This window comes from Hesperophylax consimilis, chromosome 9 (assembly GCF_061612785.1).
Source record: "Hesperophylax consimilis isolate HC1 chromosome 9, BYU_Hcon_1.0, whole genome shotgun sequence".
In the NCBI taxonomy this organism is placed as follows: Eukaryota; Metazoa; Arthropoda; class Insecta; order Trichoptera; family Limnephilidae; genus Hesperophylax; species Hesperophylax consimilis.
The window spans coordinates 35,123,437-35,151,259 of NC_142844.1; the positions used below are offsets into that span (position 1 = coordinate 35,123,437).

The 27,823-nt window shown below is 31.8% G+C and overlaps 1 protein-coding gene across 1 annotated transcript; it reads right to left on the reverse strand.

Moving 5' to 3' along the window:
- Nucleotides 1-25,425, reverse strand: LOC149421267 (salivary alpha-glucosidase-like). Its single transcript, XM_089635451.1, has 12 exons — nucleotides 25,308-25,425; nucleotides 23,002-23,150; nucleotides 22,035-22,160; nucleotides 20,315-20,450; nucleotides 10,523-10,646; nucleotides 8,062-8,257; nucleotides 4,684-4,791; nucleotides 4,251-4,398; nucleotides 3,042-3,136; nucleotides 1,313-1,410; nucleotides 922-1,065; nucleotides 1-265 (listed from the first exon to the last, which is right to left on the reverse strand). The coding sequence occupies exons 1-12, from the start codon at nucleotides 25,408-25,410 to the stop codon at nucleotides 133-135; spliced, it is 1,560 nt and encodes a 519-aa protein (XP_089491577.1). The 5' UTR covers nucleotides 25,411-25,425; the 3' UTR covers nucleotides 1-132.
- Nucleotides 25,426-27,823: the final 2,398 nt, after the last annotated feature.

The window sequence follows — 27,823 nt, forward strand, 5'->3', positions numbered from 1 at the left end:
TTGATTTACAAATAGATTAACGTTCAAAAACAACTCGAAGGCTATACTATGTATTTTTTAATGGATTAGAAAAACGTAAACATTAAAATTTAAGTTTTCGTATTTAAAGATACGTATTTTGCATTTATTTATCTACAGTAATTTAAAAAATGATAAAAGAGTGATCGTGACCACAAGAAAGCGTGAGAATAATAATCCGTTAACTCCGTTTGTCAGGACCAACGATTCATACGCATTTAAAGTAAAGGTGGAGGGAACGTTGACACTGAAAAAAAAAACATTCAAAATTAAAAATTAAGATAAAAAAGTGTTCAAAAGGCTTTCACAAATACTATGGTCCGCTACAGACGACTGGTTTGCCAAGTGGTTTAAAAAAATATGTGGTAAGAGGTAGAACAATAAGCTTGACTTTCGACGCAGTGACTTCAGTCAGTACCTGGGCCAAAAAGCCGTCTGTAGACGCCTTTTTTATAGGTACTGCATTCAGTTTTGCTACATATACACGAGAACAATGAGAACTGCTGATTTATTAAAATTCTTTTAAAAAAGTGATGGCACGCCATTTCTCAATAAAATATCAGTAAATTCAGAATACATCGGAACACGTGTTCTTGCAGCTGCGCTTATCCTAATTAATAAAGGACAAAATGCGAAAATATTATAATTTTTATGAACAAGTGTTACGACATCCTCATAAAAAATTCCTGTTTTCCTGAGTTCCTAGTTCTTAGGAAATCTATCAATTCATTTGTTGCCTGCAGTCTCGTTTGCAATAGAAATACGAATAATTAGACCGGATTTTCATGATTTGGAAAAACATGATTTGTTTTCAGTTTATGCAAGCAATACCACAGCTGTCTTCGCTTCCTAGATGTAATAAAGAGAAAGCAAAACATGATTAGGAAGTTATAAACGACTTACAGCGTGTTTCTTGTAGATGAACGACTTGCTGCCAATACCTTCAAATCATTAGGCAAGTCTGCAAAATGTTGTGCCATATTAACTGGTACATTGTCTGCCCGTGTGTTAATGATGGTGACGATAGGATCCTGTCCAGGCAAAAACCTGAAAATTAACGATGTCAAAACGAAATTACACAGGCCTTAATTTCTTACGTACCAATAAAATTAAAAATAAATTGGCAAAATATCTCAAAGAATCATTATAAAATTTGGTATATTTAACAAAAGGTTCAAAAAAAAAAATTAACGATGTTCCGAAAACTTGCAGAATTTAAAAACATTCAACAAAGTGTATCCTTATCTTGATTACCTAAAAGATATTTTTACCTTAGTAATTATAATTCACTCACCTGCGGAATGCGAAGATATTGTCGGTTATGGCTTTAATCTCGATTTCACCGCTTTTAACGACTTCTTTCTTCCTCAATTCTGATAGCGATACGTACAACTGAAATATATAACGACTTGAAATAATTATAAAATAAGCAACAAAATATGAAACAGGGTGAAAACTGCTCCCGACCATCCGGAACCAGTGAGACCATGATATTCTATTACGGTATATCTAAAGTAAGAAAGTACCTGGCTATTAAGATTTAAACACCATAAAATAAAATCCATTCCAAGCACCAACGTTACAATTCTGTATGGTTGTCTTTCACCGTGGCTATACTGAGAGTATCTTCCGTGTCTTTGTCATATGTAATTGGAAGTATTTTTTTTATTATTTCCGAAAAAAACACCTTTAAGGCCACTGGTATCACATTTAAAAAAACAACTTTATGGCCCCTTATATCACATTTGAAACATTAAATATATATAAAGTTTACGGTTTTTCAAAGATTCAGTTATATCAGCCAACATGAATGAACCTTTTGGTAATTATTCGAGATCGCTGGTCACGCTTAATACGAACTTTAAAACGCTAAATATAAGTTTTTTATTCACCTAAATTGATAAAAAAGGAAACTATCTGCATTTGGGGAATTTTTATTTTTTACGTTCAAATTTTTAATTACGTGTAATTAAATTTGTATGGGATGACAACCATTTCCAATAATTTCTGTCAAGTGTCAACGATATTTTCATATGTTGGTATTCCCGATTAAGCTAAAAGAAACGTTAGTACCAATTAATTCATGCATATTTGGTAGGCACTATTTTGGCGGAACACTGATAATATCCTTTCTTCTCCCTACCTGACCTAACCTAACCTGATCTTACTTTACCGAACCTATCCAAACCTATCTTAACCTAACCTAAAATTAAATTATCCCAACCTAACTTATACTGACCTTACCTAACCTAACATAACCTATAATAACCTAACCTTTTTTAAAACAATTTTGTATTTATAAAACATGCCTAAATACCTTTATATTATGTTCAGAGTTTGGCCAAAATACAACCTATCTAATTTGCATAATGGTAATAACTCTCTTCTCTTCTTTGCCACTCGTATGGTGTCAGGAATACCACAATAAGAAAATGTTATCAACAGAAATTATTTTGGCTGTCATCCCATACAACGAATAAAAATGCTAAAATAAAAAAAAAACTAAATGCAGACAGTTTCCTTTTATAGTAATTAAGGTTAATCAAAAGATTTATTTTTAAAAAATCCTATTAAGCGTGGCCAGTGGCCAGCGATCCTGAATAATTACCAAAACCAATTCCATCCATATTTCAAAACGTAAAATTACTTTATAATTTCGTAAAACAACGTTTGCAAGCTAGGGCTGGCTATCAGGTAAATTATCTCAAATACAAAACGTCAAAGTCATCCGATATCCCAGTAATGATGCTTAAAAAAAATAAACACAGTGTCGAATTTTATAAAAATAAATAAAGGCAATGGATAACTGAATATTTTATATAGAACGCAAAAAGCAAAGAAAAACAAAGTTTTTTTAGTATTCAAAAACTATTCGTTTCTATTATTATTCTAAAACTATTATTTTGAAATCTTAGTAGAAAAATCTATCCACACATTTTTTTTCAAATCATAAAATGCAAGCAAGTGTCTGAACAACGATTTTTTCTATTATAATCAATTCTCTAATTTAATCACTTTCTTACCTTATAAGGACTTTTTTCATCACTGGACTGCTTCAGCAAATTCAACTCTTTGTAGTTGGTAGCCACTGGCAGCCACGAACTATTTGTGGAGAAACCTGAAATTATTTTATATTATTTTCTCATTTGACTCATTTTGAATAGAAATATTATTTTCTGACGTTAACAGTAATTTTCATCTCGTCTAAAATTATCAGACCAGCGCCCAGCGCAGAGCGGTTCTCTTGGTTTTCCAGTTTTTTAATATAAATTAACCCCTAAAGCTTCTGACATTTTGTAATGTACGTCTCAAATGATAACTGTCAGGATGAAGAACTAGAAAGCAGATAAAAAACTCTTTCAGATTTTAGTATTACAAATCGACGTATGCAATTAAAAAGATTAATATTTTGAAGGCAAGAAAAGATGATGTTTTCAAATTTTCTGACCGATGGTTTTTATCGTGTAAACTGTAATTACTGTTTTACATGAAACTAAAAAAAAATAAGTAAAAGAAGCATAAAAGTTTCAGTCACTTTCATTTTTTCGTTTATTACAAAATTTACAAACCTTTTTTAAAATGCTTAGTGTTAATATTCTTAATTTTTCTAGAGCGTTTACCGTAAATTTTAAATCGTGCGGTATTTATTCTCTCTTTCTAACACCGTTTTTAATTCATATTTCTCACCATTACACAAAATGAGATAGTATCAGAATATAACATCAATTTTTTCATCGAATAAATATCACAAGAAGGTTTTTTTATAAACTTTCATTTGTTAATTCTTAAAATTAACAGGAGGCCCTGAGGAAAAAACTTTTTTCTCCGGGTCTATGTCATCTTGGGATTCTGTGTGGAGGTTTTTTATGGATAGAAAGTAGAGGAAGTTCTGAGAAGGGAAAAGGTTTGGGGGGTCAACGTGTCCAGGAGTGATAGACTTATGAATCCATCCCTCCCACTGCGGTGTAAGGTGGTAGGCCGAGAGAGTCCGGCTGGAGAGGTCAAAAGGTCTCCCTCAACCAGTTTCTTTCTAGACAAGCGCATCCACCGCCAACACTTAGCCATACCTCACCCCATGGACCAGGGCAGCCCTGCTAAGTTACCAAATGTAGAGAACCATTTGGGGTGGTCTATGACAGGGGTGTTGGTTATCCAATAAATGGTTCCCGGGGAGACGGTATCCATACTGCCTCCCAAATTGAAATTTGTTATTAAATAATAATAAAAAATACCAGCAAACGATGTATCGTCCCACTGGAAAGGCGTTCTTGCGGGGTCTCTAGAGGTAGAATTAAACAACGCAGGGCCGGCGTTACAACCTTGAGGGTCCACTGTTTCGTTATAAGATAAGTAAAAGTTTTCCATCCCGATTTCTTCTCCCTATGAAAAAAGTGTTTTCAGATTCAAAGACTAAAGAGACATTCAGATTTTCGAAAGCTATATATAACAATCTCTAATTAAAAATGTACTCAAAGACATTACAAGAAGGTGAGGAATGCCAAGTGAATCAGATTGTGAGTTAGACTATGTAGAAATAATTGAACCCATTATATCGATTAACATGCTATAAAAATGTTGCTGGTGGTTTCATCATATCATTATTAAAAATATGTTTTATTATGGTTATCAGTATTGAATGACAGTTGGGTTATAGCGTTATCTTACATTATATGTGACAGCAACACCAGGAAGCAGCATTCCCAACATAATAATTCCATCGGATAAATTGGATCCAAACCGCGAAGCAACCCTCGGCTGGTCATGATTTCCAACCTGAAAAATAAACATTTATTTACTGAACGTGTGCATTAATTTCGCCTACATAGTGAACAAGAATAAATATTACGTCAAATTCAGAATTCGTTACAGAACCTGATAACAACCTTTTTGTTGTGTGAGTAAAGTTTTTAGAAGAAACGCTAAGGACGAGATGTTACACAGAAATTGAAGAATTCATCAAATTTCAAAGTTAATAATCACGTTTTGTGAAAGTTCTGTTTTATATCATTATGGACTAGTTACTTCACAGAACTGAAATAATAAGAGAACTTGAATAGAACTTTCATCAAATTTCAAAACTAATTTTGAAATTGCCTTAATTTTTCAAATTCTATAAACCATCAGTCTTAACACAAACACCTCCGCTAAACGATGAAAAAGAGTCAAGATACTCACGTCATTTTGATTATGTATTTCCGTGACTTTTTCAGACACTGGCGAGCTCGGTGGCAAACTTCCGTTGTCAAAAATATACATTTCATCGTGAACGATAAAATGGTCAATATTAAATGTGTTGGACTGTGCCAAATATCACGTGGTACAGTCAAAACCACCGTGCGTATATGATACGCTAATGGGCTTTGCATCATGTGAATTTAGACATGTTTGAACCCCAAAAAAAACTAAATGACATACTACTTAATAAAAAATGGGAAGAACTCGTAGAAAATAATAAAATTAATGAAGCATGGTCACTTTTTATAGAATGTTTTCAAGACGAATTTAAAAAAATACCATCGCGTCCGAAAAAAGTTCTCCAACTAAACATAAACTTCTAAAACCGTGGATATCAAAAGGACTCATAACAAGTTTCAGTAAAAGAGACAAACTCCACAAACAATGCAAATCTAACCCATATGACATCTATCTCATAAATTTCTATAAACGATATCGAAACTTATGCACACGACTTGCACGTATATCGAAAGAAATATATTAAAAAATAAATTAGATAAATGCAACAAGGACCCCAAAAAAATTTGGCAAATCCTAAAAGAAATATCCCACACATCTTCAAAGAAAAGCGATTCCATAACCGAGATTAAAATAGATAACGAGATTATTAAGACATCAGAACAACCACTAAAAGTATGTAATTTTGTGAATAACTATTTCGCTAACGTCGGCAAGGTATTAGCAAACAGAATCACTACAAATGACGATATCCCAGAATTCTCAACCCACTATACACACACTAGTATTTTTTCCTTTAAAATTCCATACATTACCCAAATACAAACACTTAAACTTATAAACGAAATAAAAAATACAAACTCTCAGGGTAGCGACAAAATATCACCCATGACATAAAAATAATAAAATCAGCACTTCTTATCCCATTTACTATACTTATAAATCGGTCCATTAAAGAAGGAGTGATCCCAACTATTTTGAAAACGGGCATAGTAATTCCAATCCACAAAAAAGGAAACAAGGAAGAAATTAATAATTACAGACCAATTACAATTCTAAACACGCTTTCAAAAATTCTCGAGAAACATATCAAAAACCACCTTTTAATTTTTCTTAACAAAAAAAATATACTATCACCAAATCAATTTGGATTCAGGGAAAATATGAGTACCTCACATGCCATAGCCTCAGTAACAGACTTCCTCAAAACAAATATAGATCAGGGTAATAAATGCCTTGGAATATTCCTAGACCTGGCAAAAGCGTTTGACACAATTCACCACCAAAACCTGTTCAATAAACTTAAATATTTCGGAATCACGGGAACAGAACTCAAATTAATTGAAAGCTACATGGAAAATCTCACCCAATATACCTCAATAGAAAACACATGTAGTGACAAGGAACAAGTATCCTACGGAGTACCACAAGGCAGCGTACTTGGCCCAATCCTATTTCTTATTTATATTAACGATCTATGTCACCTCCAAATAGACGGGGAAATTATAAGCTTTGCTGATGACACTGTGTTACTTTTTAAGGCCACTGACTGGAACACACTAATCACAAAAGCTGAAGTTGGCCTAAATATTACAAAAAAATGGCTTGACTCTAACTTATTAACTTTAAATATAGATAAGACTAAATTCATAACCTTTAGCATAAACTTGAAAGGCCAACCCTCTAAAAACATCTACCTTAAAATACATTCCTGTCACTCAGCGAGCACCCCAAGCAATTGTCCTCCAATCACACAAACCGAAAATATCAAATATCTTGGTATATGCTTCGACCGTTATTTAAAATGGGACAGACATATTGAGTCGGTTAAAGGAAAGATAAACAAGTTGATTTACTTTTTCAAAAACGTGAGAAATATACTAAACATATATGATATTAAGAATATATACCTCGCAATAGCACAATCTTTAATGGAATACGGCATTATTGCCTGGGGCTATGCCAGTAAAAAATACATAGACACACTGTATAAAGCTCAGAAAACCTTAATAAAAGTAATACTTAAAGTAGCAATACTAACACCCACTTCAACCATATTTCAAAAATTCCCAATGTTGAAGATTCAAAAATTATATTCAAAACAAATACTTACTTTCCTTTACAAGAACCTAAACACATTTAAAACTTCACAAACTTCTCGCAATACCAGAACAAGACATGCACACCAACTACTAATACCAAAAACCAACACATCCTTTGGACAGAAACACTACAGATTCCAGGCTATAAAACTATACAATTCACTTCCAACACAATATAAAACATCTAATCTTACAGAATACAAAAAACACATACGGAACTGGCTTCAATCCTTTTAATATTTAATTTTTTATATTTTACTTTTTTGGAATAACTATGGAAAAACTACTGTTATAACTATGGAAAAATCGATTTTATATTTTAATTTTTCTCTGTGTAACCAACTCCACTGTATTGTTTTAGAATTATATAACTTTACAATTGAAAAAGTCCTCCACAACACAGGTGAACTCCTAGCGTGGAGGACAATATACTATACCATTGTATAACAAATATACTAAAGAATAAATAAAAAAAGAGAACATTGGGGAAAAACGATACTGCACCACGCAACACAGATACGGATACCAGTGAATGGCTGAAGAACCTTTGTCTCCTGTTACAACCAACATGACTTGCCAAAAAATATAAATAAGAAATTGAAATAACATTTAACATTGTAATATACCACCCAGTTTGTAACCCTCCCACAGGCAAGCATTGGCTTCTTTGTTGAAGAAGGTGAGGTTGAAATTGAAAGCGATGTGACCTCCTTTTCTAATTTATTTAAACATTATAATAGTTACATACCACCCAGTTTGTAACCCTGCCAACGGGAACAACATCCAGCCAGTTCTTGATATCATCTCTTAGTTTGATAGCGTTGGCACCTTTATTGAGGAAGGCGAGGTTGAAGTTGAATGGGAAGTGTGCTCCTTCACTGATTCCATCGCCGTAGTACTGTATTACCAGATCTGTACTGCTCATGGCTTCCATCAATAGTACCCTGGAAACAAATCAAGAAATGTTACTTGGAGTTTATAATTATGTACATAATTATCTGAAAACATATAAAGGGTTTGAAAACATCTACAACCGAATTTAAAAAAATGATTCGCAGAGACCACTGAATAGATAGTTAATTCAAAAAATGTATAAAATTGTAGAGATATATTTTGTGTATAGAGTGCAATAGTTTATTTTATATAATTGCTTATTGTGAAGGTTTATCTGATCAATTTGTAACGTACAGTGACCGAGTTGCTACACTCTCTGACAGCAAACTTTCTGATTTATTGCTTCTAAGTAAAATATACATCCATCAGTTATATACACCAAATATTTTATCCCAAATTAACATCAACAAACCATAAAAAAAACAATAAGGAGGATAAAAGATAATTTAAACATGAAAGCCTACCACACTGGATATTTCTAGGGTATTTTTCCCCTCTACTGCGAAAATAATAAAAATATATATAACTATACACTCACTGCTTTTATAATGAACACGATATTTTTAATGACCGATTTAAAAACTTTTTAAAAATTACCAATTCATTCATTTCGAGCTGATATTGTAATGAAGCCTTTTATTTCAACACAGGCAAAATATTGTACAATACAGCACAATAGTATCTACCGAATCATTGTCTCATAGGTATTGTCCAATAAAGTACAATAGTACCTATGAAATCAGGGTCGCATTGGTATTGTCCAATAAAGTATAATAGTAACTACCAAATCATTGTCTCATAGGTTTTGTCCAATAAAGTACAATTGTACCTACGAAATCAGGGTTAAATTGGTATTGTCCAATAAAGTACAATTGTACCTACGAAATCAGGGTCGCATTGGTATTGTCCAATAAAGTATAATAGTAACTACCAAATCATTGTCTCATAGGTATTGTCCAATAAAGTACAATTGTACCTACGAAATCAGGGTTGAATTGGTATTGTCCAATAAAGTACAATTGTACCTACGAAATCAGGGTCGCATTGGTATTGTCCAATAAAGTATAATAGTAACTACCAAATCATTGTCTCATAGGTATTGTCCAATAAAGTACAATTGTACCTACGAAATCAGGGTCGCATTGGTATTGTCCAATAAAGTATAATAGTAACTACCAAATCATTGTCTCATAGGTATTGTCCAATAAAGTACAATAGTACCTACGAAATCAGGGTCGCATTGGTATTGTCCAATAAAGTATAATAGTAACTACCAAATCATTGTCTCATAGGTATTGTCCAATAAAGTACAATAGTACCTACTAAATCAGTGTCTCATCGGTACAGATGATATTGATAAATTGTTCATTTAAATATATATATTCTACCATTTTCCTATTCTTGTTTGTCTTTTACTTTTTTTATTTTATTTTTTTTTAATTTTTTTTTATTTAATATTTGTATGTTTTTTACAATAAATATACAATTATACATATTATACAGTGTTGTCAAGGTAAATAATAATAGCTTTTCCTCACCATAAAGAGACAAGGCTCTTGTGTTTGGTGAGTGAATCCTAGCTCAATTATATGGAATCATGTAAGTAAGTAAATAATATATTTGCAAAACCAAAGGGATAAGTAAGAAATAGGCAAGATTTATCAATAATACAGTTTCAAGATTTGAAGGAAATAATAATAAGAGTAAGTTTTACTTAACTAATTATTTTTGTTAGAATTTTTATTTTATTACAACATCCAAGTTAATAAACTATCCATGTGTATACATTTTTGGGTATTTGCCTGTTTTATATACATAAATAAAATAAAATAAATTAATATTCCAGGAATTTTGAGATTATTACAAAACATATGCGTATAAAAGTATTTTTCATATAGAAGTAACCATAAAATGATGGCGATAAATTTTTTGGTATTATTTGTAAAGGATTGGAAAGAGAAAACAGTTGACTTGTGAACGACCAGTAAAATTATTTATTATTTTTTATGACTGCACAAGAGTCTGAACCGTCTTGAGTCAGTGAGATTATGGCGTCCCCAATTGGGGTATATTGTGAGACTCAAGATAATGAAGAAGGGATGGAAATGGGGAAGAGAAATTTGGGGAAACCTGATTATTCAGATCTGGTTACCGAACATGGCTAGAGCCATTTCAAGCAACAATTCAGTTCTGAATGATGGTTTTTCGCCAGGTCTGTGCTGAAAGTATCTGCCACTCTTGAACGTACCGCAAACATACTTACTATATTTGTATGAAATAAATTGTGAAATAATACAAATTTTTCAAAATCTTACCTTGTTCCTATAGTATTATTTTGTGCATTTGAGAATGCATCAAGGGTGGCCCTCCATCCAAAAACTGTATCGTAAGTTTCTTTTCGTTCCCTTGTCTGAGTGTGTTCTAAGAAATCATAGCTTTCTGTAATTAAGAACAAAATCCTAATTAGTTACGACACTTAACTCAATTATCGAGAACATAACGAAGAGGATTTTTTTTATTTAAACGCCCATTATGCTTTTACAAAAAAAAAACATATTATTTATAATGAATTTAATTTCATAATAGTTATAATGATCTTATAAATCAAATCATCAAATCAACAATACTAAGTGTCACAGTCAAAACGTAAATTTTTTGCTCCACAAAAATTAACGATTATATTAAAATTAAGAACTTATAGTAGTGTTTTTCAACCACGAGTACTTTACCACAATCAAATTTAACATTGTGTACCAACAGTTGAAGCTGCATAACCGGTAATTCTTTATTATTAATTTTAAAATTTCAACTGTCACCGGATTGCAATAGACACATACACACAAAGCCAAATAGAAGGAAGAATACTAATACAATCAAAGTTTCGTAGAGTACCTACATGTGAAACGCCCACCCACTTCTCGCCATAGACAACGCACGAACAGGGTTGTCACTGCATCTTATACAAATTATTAATATACAAAATCCAATTGCAAGATGAGTACTACTGATGCAATATCATATATCAACAAGGCTAAGGAGGAAATAAGTGATTTATATAGTAATATTACTGATCCGGCACTAAAACTAACTAAAGATCAGATGACTAAATTACTCAACAAACTTTCCAACCTGTCTGGCACCATGCTGGATGTTGGTGTCAAAGTTGGAATCCTCGAGGGACAGGTGAAGTCTTATGAACACATGGTCTCATCAAAATTGTTAGAATCTAAATCACTGCATGAATCTTCAAACTTACCAATTTTATCCACGTGCGAAGCTGCTGACGAGCTCGAGGAGAGAAAAAAACGTTCGAAAAATATTATTATTTTCAACTTTCCAGAAAGCTTGGCCTGTTCCCAAATTGATAAAATTACTGACGATACGACAAGAATATTTAACACATTAACAGCCTTAAACTCAACCATCACTAAAGACAACATCACAACCTTTCGTTTGGGGATCAATAAAACGGCCAAACCCAGACCCCTAAAAGTTATACTTGACAACCCCGCCCAAGCCATTGATATACTGAGAAAAAAAACCAGCATAACTGTTCCTGATCAAATAAAGATCAAATCTGATCAAACCCCATTACAGCGAAGGCAATTGGCAGACCTAAGGAAGGAATTGGAAGACCGCACGAACAATGGTGAAGTGAATTTAACTATCAAATATATAAACTCCTCACTAAAAATAATAACTACGACGCCAAAAAACTAAGGTCGCAACAAACAATAAATAGCTTCTATCAGAACGTACGTGGGATGCGTACTAAACTTCATCAATTTTCAACAACTGCACCAACTCTTCCACACGATGTCCTTTTCTTAACTGAAACTTGGCTTGACTCGAATATCAACACAGCAGAACTAGGGCTACCTACTCACAATATATACAGATTGGATAGAAACAAGAATACCAGTTCTAAATCAAGAGGTGGTGGTGTTTTGTTAGCAATCTCTAAGACATTAGTCTCCAGGAAGCTAACTACAACTTACAAAAACGTGGAACATATTTTTAGTGTGGTTAACACAAACAAAAACAATAAAATCATTCTAGGTTGTGTTTATATTCCTCCTTCATCTGATCAAATTATTTACAGAAACCATATGGATGAAATTCAAATACTAATATCTAAATATCCCGAAACAAAAATAATCATTGCATACGACTATAATCTACCAAACATTAATTGGGATCCATTATCCTCAGATTTATCTAGTAATAATAACTCCAGCATATCTGACATCGAAAGAGAAATACTCGAAATGTCCAATTTTTTAAACTTAAATCAATTAAATGTTAACAAAAATAGCAACGACCGAATCCTGGATCTAGTTTTTTCTAATATCAAATCTGTTACTGTAACTAAATCCTCAAAAATTCTTCTTCCCTTGGACAAATACCATCCATCCTTAGATATAACTATAAACAACACCATATGTGTAAATCCTAAAATCAAATTAATGTCGCATAACTTTCATAAAGCAAATTACACTGAAATTTGTAACTTCCTACTAAATGTTGATTGGACATTTCTGAATGATCGCGAATTAAATGACAATATCGAAAAATTTTACTGTATCTTAAAACAAGCTATTAATAGTTATGTACCTGTTACTTCACGTAATACATCAACTTTTCCTAAATGGTTCACCAATGATCTTATTAACTTAGTTTTAAAAAAAAAGATTGCTCACCATAAATTCAAAACAATGAGAACACTCGATGATTATACTGAATTTCACAAATTGCGTAAGCAGTGCGCTGTAATTTCAGATAAATGTTACAAGAATTATATAAAAGAAGTTGAAACCTCCATAAAATCTAATGTTAAATCTTTCTTTAACTATTCTAAATCATTACAAAACAACTATGCATCCATTCCTAGCATTATAAACTATGGTGGTAAGACTTGTTCCAAAACTGAGGATATTGTTAATCTATTCGCTGACTTTTTCAAAAGCGTATATGAGGATGATATCTCTGTTGACAGTGTTCCTGCATTTTTCACTGATATTAACTTGCAACTATCTGATCTATTAATTGAACGCAGTAATATCATAGCCTATATTAAACTCTTGGAACCAAAAACAAGTTCTGGTCCCGATAATATCCCACCCATATTTATAAAAAAATGTGAAAATAGTCTATCCTATCCATTGTACTTAATCTTTAATAAATCTCTTAAAACAGGACAATTCCCCAATAGCTGAAAATCTAGCTATCTCACTCCAGTGTTCAAAAAGGGTTCAAAAAATGATGTATGCAATTATAGACCTATTTGTATTCTATCTAGTATACCTAAGCTCTTTGAAAAAATCATTCTTAACAAAATATCCTCTAACATTAAACACGTTATTACCAATTGCCAACATGGATTTGTCTCATCTAGATCTACTCTCACAAACCTTACAGTATATGTAAACTACATAAATTCAGCATTTTCTAACAGGAAACAGGTAGACTCCGTATATACAGATTTTTCCAAGGCGTTCGATAAGGTCTGCCATAAAATACTAATCAATAAACTTGTAAAATATGGGATAAGTGGTAATTTACTGGCATGGTTGATCAGTTACTTATCTGATAGATCACTTTTTGTTAAGATTAATGACTGTCTATCCTATGAATTTATTGCTACCAGTGGAGTCCCACAAGGTTCACACCTGGGACCTTTATTATTTATCCTCTTCATCAATGACGCTACCAGCATTTTCTACAATGTCGAAGTTTTACTTTTTGCTGACGATATGAAGCTGTTTAGGGTCATTAATGATGTGTACGACTGCATAATCTTGCAAGAGAACCTTAACAACTTTTTCAAATGGTGTTCTAGTAATAAACTGCAACTAAATATTAACAAATGCCAAGTTATGAGGTTCCACAAAATCAAACACCCAATAATGTATAATTATTCATTGTGTAATGTTGACTTAATCTCTGTAATCGAAATACTTGACCTAGGCATAATGTTTGATCGAAAACTCTGCTTTGTATCTCACATAACTTCTATCGCTAACAGGGCTATGAAAATGTTAGGTTTTATAGTAAGAATTTCCAAGGATTTTTAAAATATCAACACATTAAAAATTCTGTTCACATCTCTCGTTAGAAGTATTCTAGAATACAACTGTACAATTTGGTCACCTGTCTTTAATAATCACATTAATACCATTGAAAGAGTCCAACGCAAATTTTTGAGATGTATTCATTTTAGGCTTGGAATTCCTTTAGAAACAATAGATTATGATTTCTTATTATATTCATTGAAATTGCTTAAGTTAAGTGATAGAAGAAAAATTTTTGATCTTATATTCTTATACAAAATTATAAATTATCAGTTGGACAGCCCTGACATATTAATGTTGATTCAATTTCATGTACCTACCATTAGATCAAGGTCCTCTAGTATGTATTATTGTGACAATTATACCACAATCTCAGGATATAACTCAGTTATAAACAGATTGAACACACTTGGGAACTTTTATGCTAAAATCGCAGATACTTTTAATATTCCCCTTGTAAAATATAAAGCTGCACTAATATCACATTTTAACGCCACTTATTTTAATGAGGTCACTACATAACAGGCTATTGTCATTGCTTCTTTTTTTGCTGTCATTTTATTTGTTATGTTTTTACTAAATTTTTCTTTAATTTTTTTATCATCAAAATTTAATACTGCACTATGTATATGTAAAAAAATAAAATAAAAACTTTGTATGTAAATGGCACTTGTGCCGTAAATTCTAAATAAATAAATAATCATAAAAACAATCTGATACAGTTAAGGATTGTTAAGGATTGTTAAGGATCCGCATGCAAATTTGCTTTTAAATGTAAACATTTTTTCTAAAGTTAAATCTGTTAACAGGTCAAGTTTAAATAAGCTATATTTAAACACACATTGTGAGCAACGCAAGCCCGTTGAGCAGATAAAAATTGCAGATAGTTATTACTGTTTCACGCACAAAATGACTGCTTTTAATATCCCCACGGTAACGGCACGGCAACGGCAACGGCACGCGGCATCTCTTTTTTTTAATATTGTTATGTATGGCCATGTTGGCAGTCCTGATGCGTCACGTGGGAGATTATAACGAGTGTGCGTAGTGTCAATAAACGTCATAGGTCTGAGTCAACAGTCTTTTATTTTTAATAATCCCCGATATCATAATTGGCGACGAGGATAATCGAAAAAGTTAAATTAAAAACGAGTAATATTAAGTCCAGTGTAAAACAGTGATTTCGTCTTTGTTTTTTCAATCATTTTAATATGTCTAAGAGTACTTTGCCAGTGCCGCAATACGAGTCGAGTTGTGAAACCTTCGGAATGTTTTTAGAACGTGTTCAAATTTATTTAAAAGTAATTAATATTACGGACAAAAAGAAAATTGGATATCTTTGTATAATTATTGGTGCGGAGAAATATAAAATTTTAAAAGAAACAGTTCATCCGAAAAATATTGAAGAGTTAACTTATAACGAGATTGTAACAACACTTCAAAATAAATATGAAGAAAAAAATGTACGATCGCCCAAAGATATAAATTTTATAATCGTCAGCAACAGTCGAACGAGGGAATTGATGATTACATTTCAGAAATAAAAAGTCTGTCAATATCATGTAATTTTGGAGCATTTCTGGATGAAGCCTTGAGGGATAAATTGGTGTGCGGTGTGAAAAATGAAGCCATGACTATAAGATTACTGTCTGAAGATGAATCGCTGAGTTTCGAAAAAGCAAACAAAATTGTCAAGAATATGGAGACAGTAAGTTGTTCTGCAGAAATATTACACAAAGAAGATCTTTCATCGGGAGTTTTCGAAGTAAAGCCGAAAACGTCACGTCAAAGGAGTACTAGTCCGCAACACGGTCAAAGGAGTTCAATGTCATTAAGTCGTTTTTCATCTCCATCACGTGGAAACCCCAGAAAAAGATGCGAGAGGTGTTTTATCAGTCATCAACCAGAGTCATGTCCGTCAAGGAGTTGGAAATGTTACAAGTGTAATACATACGGTCATACGTCAAAATTTTGTTCTAGTGTAAAATCAATTGTTATTAATCATGTAAAATGTGTGAGTAATATAAATGTTTTAAATATGTCCGTGTCTGAAACAGTTAATATTGATTTGTTTGTAAACGGTAGGAAAATGTCCTTCATGATTGACACAGGGAGTTCATCGACCTTGATAAGTCACAAAATGTACATAAAATTTTTCAAAACTTGTAAATTAAGTCAGTTCTATGGTAATTTGTTTACAGCAAATAGTCAAAATTTATATTTTTTTGGATTTTTTATTGCAAAAGTAAGTGTAAAAGATGATTCTAATTTGGTCGTGGATTTACCAGTTTTAGTTATTAAAAATCTATCGTCTGAAGCTATTCTTGGTAGGAATTGGATAAATGTTTTGAATCCGTCTTGGGAAAATACATTTATAAATTCTTTTATGTCAAATATTGGTAATGATAATACTGTAAATTCAGTGTCTGTCAGTGGAAAAAATAAATCAAACATTGTCGAAAAATTGTCACAAAAATATTTAAATTCTTTTTCTAAAACGAATAACGACATACCAATTAAAGAGTTTTCGGTAAATTTAAGTTTAAAAAATAATTCAACTCCTGTTTTCCACAAAGCATATAAGGTCCCTTATGCACTGCGTGCAGAAGTATGCCAAGAGCTAGATCGTCTTGAAAGCGAAGGCATAATTTCTAAAGTTAAATATAGTACTTGGTCTTCTCCAATAGTTTGTGTACCAAAACAAAATGGAAAAATACGTTTATGTGCAGATTTAAAATCTACAGTCAATCCACAATTGAGAATTGATCAATATCCTATTCCACGTCCAGAGGATATTTTTAATAAATTTTCAGGTTGTCAAGTATTTTGTAAATTAGACTAAACAAATGCATATTTACAGTTGTCTGTGTCAGATTCTAGTAAAGAATTACTTACAATTAATACATGTAATGGTTTATATGTTTACAATCGTTTACCTTTTGGGTTGTCATCGGCTCCTGCCACATTTCAAATGGTCATTGATACAGTCTTGGGAGGCATAAAAAACTGTGCTGCATACATTGATGATATTTGTGTAGGTGGTAAAGATGAAACGGAGTGTTGTAATACTTTAGAAAAAGTTTTGTCAAAGTTAAATGAGTTTAATATAAAAATTAATGTGTCGAAAAGTGAATTTTTTGTATTTTCTTTTGAATTTTTAGGTTTTACTTTGTCAGGTCAAGGCAAAAGTCCGTCTTGGTAGAAAGTTGAGAAAATTAAGTCTACTGGGTGTCCAGAAAATGTTACTCATCTAAAATTGAATTTGTCAATGTTGAATTTTTATAGGAATTTTATTCCTATGTGTCCTACTGTACTAGAACCACTCCATAATCTATTAAGAAAGAACGTAGAATGGTGTTGGTCTGATGAATGCGAAAAAGCATTTATAAATAGTAAGTCTCTCTTGTCAGATAAAACTATGTTAGTTTTATATGATCTGTCAAAACCATTGTGTCTTACAGTCGACTCCAGTGCATACGGTGTCGGATGTGTCCTAAGTCATGTCGTAAAGAATCAAGAATTTCCTATAGCTTTTGAGTCTGCAACGTTAAATTCAGCTCAAAGAAATTATAGCCAATTGCACAAGGAAGCCCTTGCTGTTATTTTTGGAATCAAGAAATTTCATAAATATTTAATTGGTCGTCATTTTACTATATATACTGATCATGCTCCATTGTTGTCTTTATTTGCCGAAGATAAAAAAGTCCCCGTTTTAGCTGCATCACGTCTCATAAGATGGTCTATAATATTGTCCGCGTACAATTATAAATTAGTTTTTAAAAATGGACTGAAAATTCCTCAAGCTGATGTAATGTCACGTTTGCCAAGTAAACAACAATTTAATGTAGAGGAATGTAATTTTGTATACATGTCAACACCCTTAATTCCATTTTCAGAAGTTGAAAGTCATTCTGAAAAAGATGAAATGTTATCTAAAGTCATTAAGTATGTTTCAATCGGTTGGATTGAAAACTTGTCAAGTCCAGAAATTAAAAAATATTTCAAGTTCAGAAATTTACTGTCGGTCAAGGGAAAATGTCTTTTATTTGGTGACAGAATTGCAATACCAGAATCTCTTAAGTCTAAAGTCTTAAATTTAATACATTATTGTCATCCTGGTATAGTCAGATCAAAAATTCTAGCTCGTTCTTATGTTTGGTGGTTAGGTATGAATCAAGATATTGAAGATATTATTTCTAGATGTGAAATGTGTCAGTCGGTACAAAAAGCTAACAAAAATGTGCGTCATAATTGGCTTATTGCTGAAAGTCCATGGGAAAGAGTCCATTTGGATTTTTTTGAATTGAAAGGTTCCAAATACTTATTAGTTTGTGATTCATATTCAAAGTGGATAGAATGTTTTTATATGAAAAATTCTACTTATTCGGATTTGTTATCAAAATTAAGTGAAGTTTTTTCCAGATTTGCGTTTCCGAAAACTATTGTTTGTGATAACGGTCCTCCATTTTCATGTAAAGAATTTTCTATTTTTTGTAAAGAAAAATCTATTAAATTATTATTTTCTCCACCATATAATCCCGAGTCAAATGGATTAGCAGAACGATCTGTTCAAACATTCAAAAAGATTTTATTTAAATTTATGTTTTCAAAAAATTCTAAATTTTTGTCACCAGCTCAACGTCTAGTAGATTGTTTGTATACTTATCGTTCCACCCCTACTTCTGTCATCGGTTTGTCTCCTATGGCTAAAATATTTTCGTATGAGCCACGTACACCTCTTCATATTTTGACAGAAGAAAATAATGTAAATAAAAGTAAGCAGTCAAGTAAAAATGCATTGAAAGAGTATGAGGAAAATGATAATGTATTGGTATACTTAAGACATTTGAAAGGTCCTATGAAATGGGTTCAGGGAACTATTAAGTTAAAATTAAGTTCATGGGTGTATTTAATTCTTTTAATCGGAGGAGAGGTAAAAAGGGTCCATGTTAACCAAATAAAAAAAAGTTGTATAAAGTTAAAATCAAATTATGAAAATCCCGATAAATGGTTTGACTTGGGAAGCCAAGAAAATAAAAATGGTAGTGAGCCTTTACCCAGCACTAGTGGGAAAACTGATGTAGTAACTAGGGCTGGCAGATTGGTGAAACCTCCTGTCAAATTTAGTCAAAGTGATTATGTTTAAGTTTTATTTGGTATTGTAAATTGTTTGAAAATAAAAATAAATTAAAGGAGGAAAGGATGTTATGTATGGCCATGTTGGCAGTCCTGATGCGTCACGTGTGAGATTATAACGAGTGTGCGTAGTGTCAATAAACGTCATAGGTCTGAGTCAACAGTCTTTTATTTTTAATAATCCCCGATATAATAAATATGAGTGAAGGAAATAGAATATACTTTGTTGGAATCAGAGAGAAGTACATTGTTCATCCATCGTTTGTCTCACTATTATATATTGTGTAAAAAATTCCTGCTGCATTATTGTGAGAAACGTATGTTTATTACTTTTTGAGCCGTTGCCGTGAGAATATTAAATGCCCAGGCAGGCTGATTTTAAAATTACCACGGCAACAACACGGCGACGGCAACGTCACGCGGCATCTCATTTCTTAAACACGGGAGAGGGAGATGTATGATAATGAGTTTCTCCTTTGATTGAAACAGACAGAAGTGCATCGTTAGTCTCATCGTTTGTCTCACCATTTTGTTAGCGTGCAAGAAAGAGCTGCAGCGTTACTGTGATAAGGAACGTATGTTTATTACCTTTTTGTGCCGTCATCGTGCCGTTTCCGTAGGAATACTAAAAGCATCTAAAAGATAATACCCACTTAAGGACTTTCAGAGAAATACATATAAAGTTAAACAGAATGGAAGTAGTGAATCAAAGGTCCTTGAGCCAGGAATCGGTATGAAGTTGAATATGTATTAACAAAGAATAATTAAGGCAATTAGTTTGGGTTGGGGAGATTGGTTCGTGAAGTTAATTAACTATTTGAAGAGATTGGTAAAAAAGTAGTAAATTGCTGTGAGTCTTTCTTGATTTTTTAAAATACTTTAACATAATTTTGTACTCACCAGGATCATCAGTGGTTTCAGATCGTGGTTCATCGATATAATTTCCATCTGAAAATACGTCAGACTCAATCAAGTGAGGGATGGCATCCACTCGAAATCCTGCTATTCCTTTGGCAAGCCAGAAACTAAGAATTTTCTGAAAGAAAAGTAATATAAAAGAAAATAATAATAGTAGATATGTGTAACCAAAAAATCAAATCTTTGGCAGTGCGGGATGAACCTACATTGTCAACAATATACCTTCAAAGGTTACAATGTACCTACATGGATTATAATGTATCTACATAAGTTACAGTGTACCTGCATAGGCTATGACGTATCCACATATGTTATAATTAGAGATGGCAAAATTTCGTTTTAACTAAAAACGCGAAACAATATTTATGGTTTGAAAATAGAGCATTTATAAGTTTTCTTTGCGTTTCAAGGCATTTGAAAGTGTTTCCAGTAATTTCAATTTCGCGAATTAACGCGAAAAATGTGATTTTGGCCGTATTCCAGCTAAATTATTCTATTTAGCGAAATAGGTGCAAATTTCCCGAAAATACGGGGTATTAAAATAATATGTGAGAATTTCAAAAAATCGATATTTATCAGCGGAAATAAGTGATTAAAAATCATCTCTAACTTCAGCTCGCGCTCCCCCGACTGTGTGCGTAAGCTCGGGTTTTCATTACTTTTTCGCTGGCTCATCGCCGCATTCCGTCAGTCGTTGCCTTTTGACATTACACAAATTGTGCGAAATAAATTACGCCTATTGATGTTAATCGCAATCTGTATTTGTTGTGTTTGTGTTCGAACCGTACTAAGAGTTTCCTTCCTTATTAATTTAATATTAAAATTAATTATTTATAATCTTTCACATGGAAATACTTGCAAATGAAGGTTAAACATATATTTTACCAAAAATACTTAAAATATGCGCTAAAAACGTTTTTCTATTTTGCTACAAAACGCTAAATTATGCCTCAAAATGCTATAAAACGCTAAATTTCCAATTGTTAAAGCTAAAAAATCTGAAAATTAATGCTCAATTTTGCCAACTCTAGTTATAATGTACCTACATGGGATGTAATGTACCTACTTAGGTCACAATGTACCTGCATAGGTTTCTATGTACCTACATAGGTTATAATGTACTTACATACATAGGTCATTTATTATAATGTACCTACTGTAGATTACTACGTACTCCATAGGTTATAATGTACCTACATGGGTTAAGATGTTCCTACGTAGGTTATAAGTTATATTGTACCTACATGGGTTATAATTTATAATGTACATTCATATGTTATAATGTATCTACATGGGTTACGATTTCCCTACAAAGGTTATAAGTTATATTGTACCTATATAGGTTACAATTTATAATGTACATACATAGGATATAAGTTATATTGTACCTATATAAATGTTATGATGTACCTCCATTAGATATAAATGTTATAAATTATAATGTACCAAAAAAAGTTAACGATGTACCAACATTTTTATTATTTGATTATATTTGACAGCAAATAATTTATTTTATATAAGCGGTTCACCTAGAACCAAGTCCATTGATTGGATTGCAATTTCAGTTCAATCTTATTCAGTATGTTTCAAAGTGTAGATTTTTTCCTTACACTATCCGATCCTCATAATGGTTAAATTTATTGTTGAGTTGTTTTAAAACAAACAAAAACATTTTTGTGATAAGCGTTTAAAAAATACTTACGTTCATTTCTGCAACAACTTTAGGGTTCCGGAAGTTGAGATCAGGTTGTTCTTTCAGGAACTGATGCAAGTACCACTGTTTCCTATCTTCATTATAAGTCCAGGCTGGGCCACGGAAGACTGAAATCTAAAAAAAATAATGAAATCGGCATATCAATGAGCAGTGTATAGTGATTTTATTTAGCATTTTGAATATATTATTTTAAAAAACTTCTCAAATAGACATTCAAAAGTTTGAAAGAAACCTGTGAGCCTCCTTCATTCATTTATTTATTAACGGCCTTTTTGGGGCTTTTACATATGAATATTAATAAATATTCATTATTTATTTTACATAACTGAATTGCTTCATTAATAGCATTTTATATTTATTTAAATATAAGTTGAAGATGTCCAATGACTTGGTTAAATTGTTTTCTCCATGTATTCAGGGCAAAGAGGAATACAAATGGTAGTTAGTCCCAGAATTTCTGGACTGAAATAAATCCCGACTTCTAGTATTGCGTTGTGGAATCCGGAAGCTTATCAACTCTAGCAATACCGGACTGTCAACTAAATCATTTAGAATTTTATATAGTAATACCAAGTCAGTGAAAATTCGTTTCTGACAATTTGAGCATATTCATATAATTTAACAGAGTGTTGTAGTTCAACATAATTGCTGGGACCCATTTTAAAATTCATTAAAAATATGCATTGGTTTTGTATTCTTTCAACAGCTTGTACATGTATATTATATAGACAGGAGAATTGTACTCAAGTTGACTTCTTAGTAATAGGCAAAATATAACAATTTAATATATTTCTAGCGGCTTCCGTTTAAACAAACAGTCGCTAATGTTTTTAGAAGCGAAGCGCATGAAACTCAAATCAGTCCAGCGCATCGATTTATTGATGCCATACTTATTTACAAAAAAATTCTCAACTGGTGTGGAATTAATAAAGAAATTGTATCATAATGTACTAACCCAATTACTTGGTGGTTGAAGGCCATTTTCCCGGCCATTGTGCCACACATAGTAATCCTCGTATTCTGGGTCGCGCTGCACTGACTTCTTGAACCACTCGCACTGGTCAGATGTATGATTTGGAACAAAGTCAAGGAGGATTTTGATACCTTGAAATAAAATAAGTAGCAAAACCATTTGACATGTTACTGTTTAATAATTTACATAGGAATAACACTAAAATAGTTTGAAACAAAGTAAGTTAGGTATATTATAAACGAGCGATTGTTGTGAGCGAGTAATCGAGCGCATCGCCGAGTGAGGAACATCTGCCCTCCCTTTTTTTTATACAAGACTTAAATTTGGAATTGACGCCAAAATACTCAATCAAACTGAAAAAAATATTTTTTATCAAATACGGTTTTGTACTATTTTATTATTTTTTTGCTTTAAATTATGATATTAAATATTTCAACTTTGCATAATTTTATAGGAAAATTAGGCTTTTTTGAGAGTTAATTGTTCTTATTGAAAAAATAATTTTGGCTTATTCACCTACTGTGATTTAACAATGAAATATTAAATATCGTTAGAATGGGTGTTGTTGGATAGAAATTATATTATATGTACAACAAATCCGTGTTCCAACGTAAATCAGTCATTTGCATTAGGCCCATCAAAATATCTTTACTTAATCATTTTGATTTTAATTTCATCATATTTGTATCGGAAATCGAGCGAAATAGATTTTTAATTTGGACCATTTTTTATCAAATTTGACCTTTAATTACGATATCTTTCTAAATATGTTTCTTTTTTCTGCACAACATTTTTACAATACAATGTTGCTTGACTTCCCATAGAAATAACTTTGAAATAAATATTTCTTGCAAACTCGTCTTATTCCATCCAATGTTACTTTAAAAACAGGCTTATCCCATCTCAGCCAAACAAATACAGCATTTGGTCACGACCGTGACAAAATGGCCGCCTAATTGATTTATAAGAAAGTTGCCGTCAATGTTTAAAGGCATTTCAAAATCAGCTTATTCCAAGACTGTTGGTTGCAAAACTGGATTATCACAAGATTGTCTTGCAAAACAGACTTATTAGATCTTATTACTTTTCAATATTTTATGATTAAAGTACATAATATAATCCAAAAAAAGGTAATAAAATTACACATTTTAAACATGTATCAGTTTTAAGTGACTTCCCAACAAAACTTTCGGATGGAGTAAGTTAGTTTTGCAAAAATACCTGTAAATTATACGTATTTTTGAACACCATTTTTTCTAACTAGCGTGTCAGGCTTAGCATGGGAAGCTCTCTCACACAAGTTTCTCAGGCTTAGCATGGGAAGTTCTCTCACACACACTAACGTGTCAGGCTTAGTATGGGAAATTAACGATGTTTCAAAAGTAATGAGTAAAAAATACATTAAGTAAGATCATAAGAATTGAAATAAGAACATCGCGAGATCTCTATATAGTTTTGTTGGAATTGCATGCATTTTTTCTCATTTCTGAATTTTTCTAATAGTGAAATAAACTACGTATGTGAAAATAAATTATGATAAATTCAAGGCCTATTTAATAAAATTGTAACACGGTAACTAAAGAAAGTGGCAATACACTTTTGTAATTAAAAGCGATGAAAAAGTTGCCTATAAACCTAAACTATATTTTTTTCAAATAAAACACTTTGTTTATTAACCACGACTTTTTTATTATTACATCTACCGGTTTCGCTACAGTCGAGCTTCATCAGGATGTTAAATTTAACTAAAAACTAAGACAGATTTCATGCATATTTATAAGAAAGCAGAGGGAGACAGAATATAACACATTATAAAAGTGGGAGGAGTCAAATATTACATAGGCATAGTGAATTAAAGATATATAATAACAAAGTACAAAAAAGCAATTTTACATGAATTATACATATAATAATACATTTTAAAGACATAAGAAAAAACATAAACATATTATTAAGGAGTGGAATGGATTGTGGGAAACATGTTAAATATAGGACTATAGAATGTGTTTTTTTGATTAGATAAGTTAATTTGTGTATTTAATAAATGGTCTGACAAGTTACTGTTTATAGATTTCCTGATTTAAAAAAAAAAAAATTTTCATCAATTTTCGTGATTCTACATCATTTTTCAAGAGTGTGTTGAATTGTTACCGTCATGGGTTGCCCGGTTACAATTAAAACTATTAAAATGCAATAGAAAATAATCTGTGAATTTATGCACTGTCAAATATTTTAATTTGCATAAAAAAAGTAACATTACAAACTATTATTTTTATGTGTTTACTTACCCAACGCTTTTGCATCAGCAATCAATTTCTCCAAATCTGCGATCGTTCCATATTCTTCGGCAATGTCGTAGTAGTTGGAGATGTCGTACCCAAAATCCTTCATCGGAGAAGGAAAGATAGGAGAAAGCCACGTGGCATCAACACCAATGTTTTTCAAATGTGGCAGTTTTTCGATAATTCCTTAAAAAATACATTTAATTATTATGCTCACTTGTGGAAACTTAAGTCCTTAGTAATACGATATATTTAACAAAATTAAAATTTTAACATTTAGCAAACAGTTTGTCGATATACAGGGTTTTCCAATAAGAGGTGTTAAATACAGGGTTTTCCAATAAGAGGTTTCATTTTAAATAGCACGCTATTTCGGTAGATGTTACTTTTAATGCTGTCATTTTTTGACATTTGACAAGTAAAAACTACGTTATTAATAAAAATGGAACGATACACGCTTCAACAACGGATTGAAATTATTATACAAAAAATGATTTCAATTAATAGGCGTGGGCGAAAATATTTTAAAAAAGCACTAACAAAATAAAAAATCTTTCGATAAATGTTGAAGTAGCATTTGACGGCCGGCATAGTCCAGTGGTAACGCATTGGACTGCCATTCCGAAGGTCGCGGGTTCGAACCCGGCGTGCGCAAATAAATTTTATTTGATTAATTTGTGTTATTTCACAATTAATTAATTATAAAATAATATATAGTATATTTGCGGCACGTTCCAGAGTGGAAGATACTACCAGTATCGCCCTGGTGTAAGACCACCATTCAGAATTGAAACGTTGCTCCAAATGGCTTTAGCCGTGTTTAGTGACTAGATCTGAATAACCAAGTACTTCCCCACCTTCCTCTTTCCCTTCCCCACTTACCTTCAGCCTCACAACATCCCCCAATTGGAGATGCCATAGTCTCACTGGCTCCAGACGGGAGCAGTTGGGACTCTTGTGAGGTATTCACTATAAAAAAAAAAAAAAAAGAGTAACTGTGCATTTTTCATACATGCAACATGTTAAATTACAGAACAGGTGTATTTTTTTATAATTTCCGGAGCACACTTTGCAATTTTATTTCTAAGGAGGGAATTACTTTTTCAACTCAACATATGTATAGAGATTATATATGTAATTTTCTAGGAATTTAAAAATTTCTTTAGTTTTAGTTTGTTTCACACAAAATCCCATATGTTATTAATTTTTTTATTGTTTGATGACGATTATTTTTATGGAATAAATATTCTCTCATTTAATCATCGCGGAACTCGGACAGAGCCTCTGACTAATGCAATAACCACAAAAAATTCCTAATTCTTTACGATTATTTTTGATGTCTTTATCTTCTTTTGCTCTATCTTGCAAAGCCGCATTTACAACATATTGTTTAAGTAAATACTCCGTACCTAATCGGAAAATCGCCTTATTTTATTACAATCATTATAATAAAATCGATATGCGATGTGTTTACCAAATAATTATTTGTCGAACTTTCTACATCAAATTATTTTCCAATCTCTTGATTCGTAATCCGGCCAGACATAAAATTTAAAATAAACTCACTATTTGTATCAGGTAATTTACTGTTCTATTACACATATGATAACATGGACGATAACGCAATCGAAGATGTCTTGACAGCATAAATCGCTTAAATGGTTGAAAAAAATTGAAAACATATTTTTCTTTAAATTTAAATCTTATAATCCAATTCTTATCGAAAATGTATGAAATGGTTTATTAAAAAAAAAATTAACATGTTGACTGTGGTTTTCCAAAATATTTCAAGCCACAAAATGAAAACTTTATAAGAAACATTGATATCTCTATGATAGGAGACCTCAAAAACGAATATTTACAAAATCGTAAAACGAATTAAAAATCTTGAAGTTTTGAAGAAAGTGGTTATTTACTATTCTAAATTTGAAGTAAAATAATTAATTTATAATTATTAGTAATTATTATTAATATTAATTATTAACATTGATTCCATTTATAAGTATGAAAAATTCGAAGGTTGAGTAATTTTATCTATGGTTTTCTCAAAATAACATTAAAAAAACTTGAAAGCTTTAATTTAGTTTTTAAGTATTAAAAAAGGCTTGATAAGGAAATTTAACAATGTTGTACCTTAAAGACTTTGATGTTATATTCCCATAAAATGTGGCTTAAAGGGTTTTACTAAAACACAGCCGATTTGTATTATTGATATTAACGGCCGTTCTTCCCAATCCTACTGATCAACTGCTGAGCCGAAATTTTGGCTCAACACTGCTCAAACGCACAACTATGCTATTTCCAACGGAAAAGTGACAACTGAGTGATCAACCAATTTAAGGAAGCCAAACTACTGGATTAAGCTTGCCTCAGTAAATGACTACTTATAAAAAGTGTCAACAGAGTGAAACATATTTGTGAGGTCAAGGCACGGTGGCATTAAAGTCAAGCTAATACTTTATTTTTAACATATTTCATACGCTTAAATATTAAATATCGGTTTACGTATTACAGTACTTAAT